This window comes from Silurus aristotelis (genome assembly GCF_946808225.1).
Source record: "Silurus aristotelis genome assembly, chromosome: 12".
Classification (NCBI taxonomy): domain Eukaryota; kingdom Metazoa; phylum Chordata; class Actinopteri; order Siluriformes; family Siluridae; genus Silurus; species Silurus aristotelis.
In genome coordinates, this window is record NC_139585.1 from 12551625 (window position 1) to 12564790 (window position 13166).

The 13166-nt window shown below is 37.6% G+C and overlaps 1 protein-coding gene across 42 annotated transcripts in view; it reads right to left on the reverse strand.

Annotated features, from left to right (window-relative positions):
• Nucleotides 1–350: 350 nt before the first annotated feature.
• svila (supervillin a) overlaps nucleotides 351–13166 on the reverse strand; it is a 73459-nt gene continuing 60643 nt past the window's right edge. For 31 of the 42 annotated variants that reach the window (XM_083556751.1, XM_083556748.1, XM_083556745.1 and 28 more), the window contains 17 exons: nucleotides 12722–12858; nucleotides 12064–12211; nucleotides 11782–11927; nucleotides 11247–11422; nucleotides 10313–10460; nucleotides 9969–10162; nucleotides 9775–9857; nucleotides 9501–9649; nucleotides 9288–9393; nucleotides 8123–8330; nucleotides 7273–7406; nucleotides 7039–7194; nucleotides 4589–4732; nucleotides 3853–3974; nucleotides 3497–3652; nucleotides 2979–2999; nucleotides 351–1299 (listed from right to left, as the gene is read on the reverse strand). In XM_083556751.1, coding sequence (XP_083412877.1) covers nucleotides 1213–1299; nucleotides 2979–2999; nucleotides 3497–3652; nucleotides 3853–3974; nucleotides 4589–4732; nucleotides 7039–7194; nucleotides 7273–7406; nucleotides 8123–8330; nucleotides 9288–9393; nucleotides 9501–9649; nucleotides 9775–9857; nucleotides 9969–10162; nucleotides 10313–10460; nucleotides 11247–11422; nucleotides 11782–11927; nucleotides 12064–12211; nucleotides 12722–12858 — 2315 coding nt within the window. In that variant the 3' untranslated portion in view covers nucleotides 351–1212. The remainder of the gene's footprint in view (nucleotides 1300–2978; nucleotides 3000–3496; nucleotides 3653–3852; nucleotides 3975–4588; nucleotides 4733–7038; nucleotides 7195–7272; nucleotides 7407–8122; nucleotides 8331–9287; nucleotides 9394–9500; nucleotides 9650–9774; nucleotides 9858–9968; nucleotides 10163–10312; nucleotides 10461–11246; nucleotides 11423–11781; nucleotides 11928–12063; nucleotides 12212–12721; nucleotides 12859–13166) is intronic. The other 11 variants (XM_083556753.1, XM_083556758.1, XM_083556756.1 and 8 more) reach the window with 1 other exon arrangement.

Consider the following 13166-nt stretch of genomic DNA (forward strand, 5'->3'; position numbering starts at 1 on the left):
TGGTGTCTATAAATAAATTATATAATAATCCCTACAGCAAAATATGCTTAGTAGCATCATGCTATTCTTTTTATTCTTAAATGGGGATTTTGTCAAAATTGAAAAGAGAATGAATAAAAAAATACAAGGGGATAAAAAGGTAATCTTTAGACCTTATTCAGCATAATTAACTAAAACAAGCCTACTTTCTAGCTTTCCCCCCAGTTCTTAACATTTTGCCATTTAGGCCATTTTTTATTATTTGCCAGGAATGTGGTCATGTCACTAACATGGAAATGATATATAAAGTTTGCTGATGTCTTGGGGGGGAAAAAGAAAAGAAAAAAGGAGCAGTTCAGTTACTACATATGTTCATAGTTCACTGTTTATTTCCCTCTGATATAATTTTATATATTCACAAAAATATTCAAATTGCATACTATTATTTTTCATTATATAAACTGTACATGAAAGCAAAGGCACTATACACTGTAGAATCTGAGTGAGGAGATTTAATTAACCTCTGGTTCAATCTTATGTAATTAACAACGTATTTCATTTTGTAACACACACTACACCCTCACACATTACTCAGTTACACTCACACCTTTCAGCACCTGTATAATAACAGGGGAACTTGTGATGGCATGTTGATCAAGCTCTGAGAAATATTTGACAGGATGTTTAGTACATTATTATCTTTGTAAAAACATTTTCTGCAACAAAATCCCTGTAAAGTGCAAGATAATTGTGAGCACTAAAGCAAAAACACTCTGCTGGTGTGATGTGGTCACTGTGCTACTCAAAGTATACTAGGTCTTTTGTAATTTACAGAAAACTGTAATTGCAGCTTGACTTCTGCTACGTTGACATGTAGTGGAATGAACAAAAAAGCATGAAAACACAAAACCTCAGTCAAACAAACATTACACATACAGTAATTTACATCTTTTTTTTTTTTACAATTTTAACAAACTGAAAAAGGGAATAGGAAGAGATTTGCTTTAAGAGGCTGGTAAACCTCCGCTGATCTCTGTCCATATCCACTACTCCTTTCTGTTCTTTTTACATCCCCTTCCAGTGCACTTACACCAGCACCTCCACACAGGTATATACAGGTATAAAGTTCAGGTAATAAGGGAGGGTCGGATGCACCACATGCATGTTCCATCTCTTTCTGCTCTGCAACAGCGATTACCGGCCCATCCATGCATCTTCCTACTCTTAAACCCACTAGAACAATCCTTTGGCTTTCTTCAAATTCACCTGCTTCCATCCTGGCAAAGCTTCATACTCTGTCCTTGTCATCTCTAGTGCTTTCTGCAAAAGCAACAGACACACAAAAACACAGTATTTGAGGAGACATACTAAGCTGATTAGATGCTTAAAAAAAAAGCCCTACGTATTAGGGGGGAAAAGCGTACACCCACACACATGATTAAAACTGAAATACTCACTGACACCGAAGGGAAAATGTTCCCCATTTTGATTTTACTTTGTACACAGCATTTGCACAGTTATGAAATATGCCCTATAGATACACTCACTGGTCCTTTTAATCAGCTCCAGTTACCATATAGATGTCTTGGTAGGTGTAAAGATACTAAGCGCAGTCTGTCTGTTGATATGCAGGCCTTTACCATTCTCCAACACTCATATTTTAATCATATGGAATACACAATGCTAGTGTCAGAGTGCTAGTGCTAGGGTCAGTGCTGTGCTGGTTCATTCCCACTGTTAAAGGAAACTTACAAATTGTACAATAACAGTGATTAATTTACCTACAAAGTGCCTTAAATGATAAGTGTAGCTGATAAAAAACTAAGTGTGAACTGTGGTCTAAATACAGTCAGCACAAGTTGACTTTTAATTGTTTGTGTATCACAAAGACTTCTCTATTTAATATAAGAATGCAGTTGTGGCATGGGCTGAACATTTAAGGAGATCAATTGGCAACAGAATTGTTTGAACTACCGTATTTTCCGGACTATAAGCCGCTTACTTTTTCCCCCACGCTTTGATTAAACAATGAAGCGGCAAATTTATGGATTTTTTCTGGGTTTTTCTCGGTTTCGGCTTCACCTGTGTTCTGAGCTGCACGGCATCGGGAGAAAAGCTTCACCGATGGTGATTTTTAAACGCACGGCGATGCCAAAAGAAAAACTCTCGAAAAAGAAATAGTTGTGAAAAGAAGGAAGAAGACAGTGAACAATGACTTTCTTGGTAGGCTACTGTTTAGATACAAGCCGTGTAACAGACATTGTCTTTCATTAAAGCCTGTGTAAAGTTCATTAGTTTCAATGTAGGAACCTGCGGCTTTTAGACAGGTGCGCTGTATTTATGTTCAAAATAAAAATCTTTGTCAAATTCAGTGGGTGCGGCTTATGTTTGGTTGCATTTAATAGTTCGGAAATTACAATAGTTGTGTATTACATGTGTAATCAATGTTTTAATATAAGACCTGTGATAATACCACGTAACACCACTGCAGATTTCGTGTTAGTATTATAAATATGTAGTTACATTTGGATTTTTAGTGTGCATATATGGTATATCTGCCGTACTCTAGTCAGAAGTGCATGTTAAATTTCAGTGCAGCTCCTTTGTCACATTTGTGTTCAGTTTGTTGGCTAGTATTTGGCATCATTCAATATTAATAGGTGAAGATAATTTCAGCATCTGAAGTTACAGTGTTTTATAGCAGGGCTGGCACACCGGTACTGAATCAATGGACATTGCTGTACAATTAGCAGTAAACGTGTACAATACCAGAAGGGCTCTCTTGATGAAAACAAATGAATCAATTCAATAAGAGAAACGCATGCATTAAATAAATAAAACGTGTGTTATGCTGTGTGGAAGGTCAAAAACCCACACCAAGGTTATACAGAAGATATGCTTTGGTGAGAGTTGGTGAAACAAGCAGGTGAACAACTTATTGAGTTTAAATACAAGCATTGTGCGAATGTGAGGAACACCAGCAGTCTGTAAAAACTCACCTTCCCATAGGCCCCCACACCCTGAGGGTGAAAGGAAAACGTAACCACATGAGACTATGCCACTACAAGAGACATATGGCAAGGAGGAAAATCACTAGGGAAGACATGACTTTACACAAATGGGTGAGGAATGAGGATGAAAAGTAGATTATAAGAAAGGCAAAGAAACACAAACCAGAATGGAACAAAACATGCATCTTAATATAATATGGAATAATATGGAACATCTGGAAGGTTTTTACCTTCATTAAAGGTACGGTAAGTAAACTTACTGACTACTGCAATTTCTCATTACAACTAGACACCGAGTCCCATTAGAGACCAATTGGAGTTGAAATTAGTGACATTTTGATATGAACAAAATAAATACAAATATTTTCAAGATTTTAATTTGTCAGAAGCATGATTACATACAAAATATCCAACTTGCAGTGAAAGGTAAAACCTTTACACCTGATCAGCAGTGCATGTTTTCAGAATGATCAATTTAGTTTTCTCAACAGAGGTTGGGATCTCACTTGAAAGTCTTCATCTGAAAGGTAGAGCTCCAGGTGCAGAGGGTCAACACCTTCAGGTAAAGGCCGGGCCAGGAGATCATTAAGTGGATAGGTGGTTTTGCAGAGTCTGGCCAACACATCTTCCACTAGAATGATCTGATTACATACTTCTGCTTCCTAGACCATAAAATAAGTACAAATAAGGGCAATTAATAGCTCATTTTTTTTATACATCATCTATTCAGACATTTTAGGGAGAATTTCTTCCATCACTTGTACATATTCAATTGCCAGTAAAGATTTTATTCCATGTGTCTTTTTAGACTCTGTGAGTGCTCTTTAAACTGTCTATTCTAAGAATGTATAAAGTGAAAAACCTTCTCTGTGATCTCAGCAATGTCCTCTCTGTGCTCCCAGCAGGGAAACATGTTTGTGAATGTAAGTGGTTCCAGTCCTGCATGAATCAGGTAGGCTTTTGGAGGCTTCTTCTCATTTTTCTCTGCACAGATACAAAAATACAGAACGCAAAGTGTCAAAAGAGCACAACCATCTCTTTTGAACACTTTCCATTTCGGCAGCGGATTTATACAGATCTTGTGATCTCAAAGCTTATATTATAAGAAAAAGTGGTTAGGAAGTCATTTTCCGTTCACAAAGTAAAAAATGTCTGTTTTTACATTTGTGTTGATATATGATGTTTCTCAAGTTCAAATCCAAGTATGGTGTACCACCTGGGACCTTAAACAATCCCCTTAACCTTCAACTGTAAGTTGTATAAATGAGACAAATCTTAAATTTTTTATATAAAGCAGTACTTGAGTATTAGTGCCAATATTTCACTACCTTTCATTTGCTCATGCTTTTATTGTCATCATAACAAAATTTCAGTTAACTATCAACATTCAACCAACCTGAAACTGAAGCAGATCTGCCAGATATAATGAATAACAGTATTCAAACTTTGTAGGAATTTACCCACAGCTCTTCTAGCACCAAAAGATGATTCTACAAGTAGCATTTTTCAGTTTTCCTTTTCTTAAATCATTGTACTACATTGCATTGTAGGACATTTTCCCATACCCACTCTCTTAATTAAAAAAAAGTATTTCTTACCTCTGCAGTACTGGAGCACAGTCTCCATGGCACACTTCCTGTCTAAGTCCCATCGGATACGAGCAGAGCCTGTGTTTTCACTGTCCTCAGACCACCAGCCCTGCCACAGGTATACCTCATGATGATTGTCTACCAAAAACAGAGCTGTAACAGAAAACAGAATTTATATGCATGGACCTGTGCAGGAGCTCCTCATAATTCCATGCTTATTTAATTTTATTTCTTTTTTCTCCCCCCACTGTTTTGCTGGTTCACCTGATTTGGCTCACTTTCTTGATAATACAATATTGCATAAGCAAGAGACTAGATAAGAATAGAAAAGCTATATTAAAAGTATAGTAGAGCTAGAGCAGGGGTCACCAACATAGTAGCCCGCAAGGACCACATGAGTAGCCCGCGGGCCTTTTCTAAAAATAGCTGTTTCCTACTTTGTTAAATTGTTGCTAATTATTGTGAGAAATTATTAACATGATCAGTGTCTTCACATAGACGAATATCATTAATTATTAATAATAACAACATGATAAAAGGTAAATTGAGCAAATTTGTTATTTTAGATCAAACTGACAACTGTGTGTAAACTGGTAGCCCTTCACATTAAATCAATACCCAAGAAGTAGCTCTCAGTTTCAAAAAGGTTGGTGACCACTGAGCTAGATGGTGTGTAGCAATATGATGTATGTATGTATGTATGTATGTATGTATGTATAATATAACATACATATACAGAGAGAAAGAGAGAGAGATTTATAGGAGTGAAACACCAGATACAGTGGGTAAAATAAGTATTGAACATCACAATTTTTCTTCAGTAAATATTTGCTATTGACATGAAATTTTTACCAAATGTTGGTAACAACCCATGCAATCCAAACTAACACATAAGCAGTCAAACCATACATGTCTATAAAAGAAGTTATGTGTAATAATGAATAATGTGAGTATTGTAAAGTATTGAACACATTAAGAAAGCGAGGTGCAAAAAGGCGTGGAAAACCAAGACACCAGCTGAAATCAATCAGTAATTAGAAAGCAATCCTGCCCCTCGTCAGTGCAAATTAATATCAGCTGGTTCAGTCCCAACTAATGGCCTATATAAAGGTGTCCCATTACCAAGGGGTCCCACAAGAAACATCTCATGATGGGTAAAAGCAAATAGCGCTCTCAAGACCTTCACAACCTTATTGTTGCAAAACATACCGATGGCACTGGTTACAGAAGGATTTCTAATCTTCTGAATGTTCCAGTGAGCACCGTTGGGGCCATAATCCAGAAGAGGGAAGAACATTTCACAATAAACCGGCCATGACCAGGTGCTCCTCGAAAGATTTCTGACAGAGGAGTAAAAAGAATATCAGAAGAGTTGTCCAAGAGCCAAGGACCACTTGTGGAGAGCTTCACAAAGACCTGGAATTAGCAGGTATAATTGTTGCAAAGAAAACAATAAGTTATACATTAAACCGCTATGACCTGTGCACACTCACCACACAAAACTCAATTTTTGAAGAAAAGCATGTTGAAGCTCGTTTAAAGCTGCACTACATTTGGACAAGCCTGTGAAATACTAGGAGAATATCGCCTGGCCAGATGAGACCAAAATTGAGCTCTTTGGATGCTATAATACACACCATGTTTGGAGGACAAATAGCACTGCACATCACCCCAGAAACACCATACCACCAGTGAAGTTTGGAGGTGGGAACATCATGGTGTGGGGCTGTTTTTCAGCATGTAATACTGGCAAACTTCATATAATTGAAGAAAAATGTACCAAAATAAAAAATCTGCTGCCATCTACCAGGATGATAAAGATGAAACATGGTGGACATTTCAGCCAGACAATGACCCCAAACACACAGCCAAGGAAACTCTCAATTGGTTTCAGAGAAAGAAAATAAAGCTGCTAAATTGGTCCAGCCAATCACCTGACTTGAATCCCATAAAAAAAAAAAAAAATATAGAAAGAACTAAAGATCAGAGTTTAAAGAAGAGGCCATGGAACCTTCAAGATTTGATGACGGATCGTGTGTAAGAATGGGCCAAAAATCACTACAACTAGTGCGACTAGTTTCTCCATAATGGAAGCATCTTGAAGTCGTCATTACCAACAAAGGCTTTTGTACAAAGTATTAAATACATCGTGTTCAATACTTTGTCCCTGTGATATTTCACCTTATAACACAATTTATGGACATGCATGGTTTGATTTCTTTCTTTCATGTCAATAGCACCTTTAGAAATACTTATTTTACCCGCTGTATGTTATTTTATTCATGTGATTATAATCAGCATAAAGTTAAAGCAAACGTTAGTAAGCCCTTTAAGTTGTATATACAACTATACATCTTTGTTCCACTATATAGAATGGGATTTAATGCACAGTATTCAATACAAGCATGACAGTTTGAGCACAGTCAGCTTGTATGGGTGGGTGGGTGTGTGTACTGCACCTGGCTGAGTGACATTATACAGATCTTCCTGGTGGAAAGGCATCGAGGTGACCAGGTTCGGCTCTCTGGATGGACAAATCAGCTCCACAGCAGCAAACTCTCCTGATGCACTGCTTAAGTGGTATAACCGCGGCGTAAAGTTAAACTTCCCCAAATCTGAAACACAAACCCCCGCACGTCTTTACAATACGCACACACAAACACGCACACATAGAGCTGTGAAACCTGACTTACCATGAATCATACAGTCATATGCTTTGCGGTCACGTCTCCCAAGAGCTTCCCAGAATCCTAGTGGTTCAGTGCCTTCCTCACACTCTTGGATGGTCAATTTGCTACTGCTGTGAAGTCCTGCCTCGAGAGGACACCTGAAATTAAAACAGCAACATGGCACACAGTGTGTGTGGTTAAACTAATCACTTTTGTCAAAGTAATACTATACATATAAGAAATACAGCTAATTTTCTTTTCTTTTCTTTTAACAAAAAATTAACCTTATTTGAAAAGTCAAAGGAAGACCTACTTAAAAAGGAAATAAAATTAGATGTAAATTTAACATTCATTTAAATCTAGTAATAAACAATTACAAAATCCAGAGAGTGCATGTTGTATCTGAATTGTATCCTGATAAAACTTTAGAACACTTTCACTTGTGGTCAAATGCAATTTTTAGTGGGTCAAACTGAAATCTGATATTTTTCATTTGTTTAATAGATCATTACACTCAAAAACTATTTAGCAGTATTGTCTCTGACTTTTTTCATTTGGTTATATTTCATGATGATATTCTTGCTGATGATTTTTTTCACAACATAATAAAATAAGGATCACCTATTGGGAGAAGACTGGGATATAGAAAGAGTTACACTGTTACAATGTGTGTCTGAGGACACCTGCTGAAGCAGCTTAAGGAATCAAATGTAACTTTGTTGCAAATATGTCCTAAAAGTAAAAAATTTTTAATTGCACTTTCATATCTATCATGATATAATGCTCAATATGCATACCATTACTGAGTATAAACATGATGAAACATGGTGAAAAATGATAATCTCAGTGTTTGTTTTTAGTCATATTCACTCACTGCTCTTTGATCTTGTTAGCAGCGGTGTGGCCCACGTCCCTCGTGTGTGCTTGGGCCTTGCACCCGTGCCACAGGTACATGCTGGCTTTCGGGACGTTGAGCAGAATCATGGAGGTCCGAGAGCGCAAGCTGCTGCAGTGACACACCACCTCCAGTAGGTGGCCCTCTACTGGCTTCTCTCCTCTCACACAGTACAACCTCCAGTCATCTGTACACAATGGGAATAAAATTAGTAGAGAAGAGATTAGAATTAGATTAGAATGAGAAGAGATATCACACAAGACAAAAGTAAAAATAAAACTTCTACAAAACAAACACTAAGATGCTAAGACATTACATTATAAATACAATTATGGATCTAATCTAAAAAGCTATGTTTTTATCTAATTTAAACCTGTTTTGTTTTGTTTATGTACTTTATTTTCTATACTGTCAAAACAAGCCAGTGGAACTTGATGCCATGATATCTACTGCAAAACAATCTGCTCCAAATCCCCAGGGGAAATGTGACTATCTGCTCTTCACAGCATTTTCCTGTTTTTCCCCCATTTTCTATTCACCCTGGTCATGACTGACAGGCAGGAAATAGGATTGTTATATGGAGACAAACATTTCTTTGAAAGTTAATAATGATGGTTAGAGTTCTGTCAGTCTACTCAGAATAAACTTGTACCAAATTAAGTAGGACCACCTAACTTAAATTTACTGTTGTTTCCTTTTTATTAGGTAAACACATATATAGGCAAGTTTGCAAATATACCCATATACTACTGTCACTCTGGAGACAGTCAGCACCTCATCACAATAAACAACCCTAACTGCCCACCACAAGTCCTCCACTAACTACATATTATTTGGGTGGCAGATCAGTGACTGACATGGTGGTGTGTGTGATGCACTGGTACAAAAGGTTTTCCCAAACACTGTGAATAATAAATAAATACCTATCAAAGTGTATGTCAATATTATTATAAGTCAAGGTCTTTTAAATGCCCCTTAAAATATAAAAAATGGTTCCCTTTCGAAAATAAATTCAAATCAAATTAGATTTCACATAATAAGCTTCTCTAGAATTTACCAAAAAAATGTGCAAAGACTGGATAAACCTTTATCCCATTCATACTAATGTCTCAATACAGGCTAATAGAAACAAGACTTAGCATACTCTGTGTGTTCTCTTCTTCCTCTTCTCTTTTCCCTGCATGAATCATCATGCCTCCATTAAAACACTGAAGGAAACAGGGGGGTTCCTTCCCCTGCTGCACCTGGACCTGAAACACACAGAGCGACATCATAGTACCATAAAAGTTGTTCCTGGTGTCCTAAAAATAATAATAATTACATAATTGTGAGGTGGGGTTTAAGTTGGAGGAAAGACCTGTGCTCCTCTCTCCTCGTCCAGCTCCACGGTCATGAGAGCCGACGTTCCTTTCTCACTAACAGTAGCGTTACGCCCCTGCCAGAAGAAGTATGCACACCTCTCCTTACCCGGGCCAACAGTCCGCTCCGAATTCAGCCTTTTTCCAACTGATAACACACACACTTCATTTTTACATTATATCCAACAGTTCTGATTATGAATGCATCATAAATATAATCCCTTAATTAGGTCTTCCACACAAATGTCACTGTATCAAGGCAGAGATACTCACCTGCAGCACTGACCATGTACTTCCATTTAACTACATATGTGTCTCCCTCATGGAACTGCCCGATGCTCTGCTTAGGCAGCCGACTATATCAGGGACACATGTCCAAAATATTTACACACATTCAGGGATCATTCAAATCACATTAAGTATTTATATACTGCCTACATAGATGAAAAATAGGATCTGTTCTGTACCTGTAGTCAAACTCCAGGATATGCCACACATCCACAGACAGAGTGCTAATCTCAAAGTTCCTCCCATCATCTCCCGCCAACATTCCATAACCTCGACCCACGTCCATGCCATCCAGAACAGTCCGAATGGGGACATTGGACACCGGCAACATCCGAGATACATCATAAGACTGGCATTCACCACTCTGCACCTCCTACAACACACAAATAAAAAAATATTTGTGTAAAAAAAAAAAAAAAAACTGAAATCATTGTAAAGTTTCATTGCTTACATATTTTAATCTGCAGCAATTTTTTTTCTTTGTTTTTTTATATGTAAATTGAAGACCTTGTTGATGCACTACCTTGGATTCAAGAGCTTGTGTGTCATCATTCTTCTTTGAAGCCAACTTGGAGTCGCTCCAGTCTAGAAACTTTTCCTTAAACAGTGTAGTCTCATTGTGCTGGGTTACCCTGCCAAATATAGCCCAGTCTGGCCGGCCTTGCCCTTTCCTAATTCAAACACACAGCATAAATATTACCTCAGACAAACTATACATATTCTATATATTCTTTTTTTTCATATATAGAATTGGAGGCACATTCCAGAGTGACAGACAGACAGACAGACAGACAGACAGACAGACAGACAGACAGACAGACGAAGAGATGTGGCACTTATGTTTGGTTTAGGCCCCTTAATGGCTACACCATGTGCCATGTTTATTAACAGTAAAATTCTTGGCAGGAGTCTGAACAAGAGTTTAGCATTGCATAACAACAACAAAACAGGAGTCAGGTCTTTAACAAGATTCACCACAAATTTTTACCTTTCTCAATTTTTACAAATAAGCCATAATCCAAAGATATTTATAAATTAAGCTCCACCTGTGGGTAATAACTTTTAGTTGATGTATAGCATTTTAAACAATTAAGATTTTAATCATGTACAAGTACTATGCTAAGAGAAGTTTAAAAACTTGGAATTACAATGACGTTCTCCATTGTTTTGTTTGTAATTGATCGTAACAGGTTTACCCCATGTTATATTATGTATTTACTGAGGTACTTAACCATCAACAACCCTGAGAATTCTTTCATGAGAGAGTTTTGAGTGAACATGTTTTTTTTTCCTAGTACAAGTGTCGACATTAAAAAAAAAGTAATAGAGTATTTATTTGTTATACTCTGAATAACACTACAGAAGCAAAAGATTTACAGGAATATGAAGCAGACTGCATGTCTGTGTCAAAAGCCTGATGTAAAGAACTGTAAAATCCCCAATATGCTTGTACAGACCTGGGGATAAGTGTGTTGCACTCTCCTGGGTCTAGTGGATTGATATCACAGGTTGTGTAGTCAAATGTTCCATTCCATAGGTGCTTTGCCAGCTGAAATGCTACTTTTCGTTGTGCCAGGGTCACCTCTTTACCATGCCACACATACACCTCACTGCCAAAATCAAACACCAGCACCTGCAAACACGCACAGAAAGAAATCAGAAATCTTTTGCTCCTACAATACAATATACATGTAACAACCAGGGAAACCACTTAGAAACTTGTTTAGTAGATATATTGGGGAAATATTACAGGAATTCTTGTCACAGCCATTTTGAAAAACATGACCTGATTATGAACTGGAAAAAAAAATAATAATAAATTGAAGCTTATGTTAATTTCTCTACAGCATGTAACCGCATTCTTTTTAGCTATTCTTTGTCTGTTTGCCAGACTTCCACCATGGTGACTATTCGGTTTCCTTTAGACTGCCCCACATACATGTACATAACGTGTTGCTACAGGGTAATTGTGGTTAACCAGCATGGCTTCACCTCTGTAGGGCCGAGCATGGAACAGCGTGGTGTTCGGCCCCAGAAATCATCGTTAGGCACCAGCTTGTCCTCGTGCAGCCTGTAGACACAGTTTGTCTCCACTATGGCTGTTTCATAAAACTCATCCTCCTCTGGAGTCCCTGCAGCTGTGATAAGTAGAAAACATTCATTAAATACTAAATACTGGCTTTCACCATCAAAAACAAAAAAGTTAATGTATAAGAAAAATTCTAACAAGAATGTTATGCAGAGAAGCTTATGATCAACAATGAGACCCATCACCTTGGTAGCTGGTCTGCCCTCCCAGAATCTTCCAGAACTCTTTGGATGCATGGCTGTGGGTATTAATACCCTCCTCTATGGTGTGAACATAAGAGGATCTGCATCCAAGGTCGTGCTTGGTCTGAATGAACGTGGCCAACTCTGCAGCCTGTAAAGATAAAGATAATTTAATAACAAACACTAAACTTCAATATAGTGATGACCTCTTAATAATCCTTTTGGCTTCAATATACAATACAAAGTGAAACAGACTTCTCTGTGAAAAACATAAGCTACTATTCATGAACCAAACTACTAAATACATTTTAGTAGTGTTCAAAATGTACACTGTGAACTTGGGAATTTCTGAAGTAGGTCAAATGCGTCTCCAGATAAGAGTTCAATGACCTCTCTTGTTTTGAACAACATGATGTTTTGGGTCTGTGTGACGATGCTCACACGTTAAAATGATTTCTGTCTTTTACAACAGACTTCCTGTTCCTTTTATGAGGGTAAACCCTTTCTGTGGTTAGTTCTGCTGACTTTCTGCACGTGGGGAAGCTTATCAAGAAACAAACGCATAGTATTCAGACTGATTGCTCTCTGTCCTAAAATATCTCTGAAATGTGCATGTCTGATTGCCTACACACCTGCCACAAACACACATGCAAACACTTACTTTGGCTTTCTCAATCACATTTGCAAACTCTCCCATCCAGATAAAGCAGTACTGGGGTGTAACCAGGAGGAAACAATCACCACTGTTCAGAGAGGAAGCTCTCGGCTCGACCAACCTTGTCTGGACGTGCCGGCGGCCTAGTTCATTTGAGAAAGAAGAAAACGTAAATTTCCCTCATTGTTTTCTCTGCAACACACTGTCTGTTTGACTTATGGACAAGACAACTGATCAAAACCCATAAGCTCATGCCTTATGTGGAAAAGTCTTCCACAGCCAATATAAATTCACCACCATTAACAATCTCTGTAACAAAAGCAACATGTCTCTTGAACAATGTAAAATAAACGTCCTGCAACACTAAACCTTAACAAGTGCTTATATGTGCAGATACAAAAGAGATGCCATCATACAGTATGTTTAGTATATGAAACATAATATACAGCTG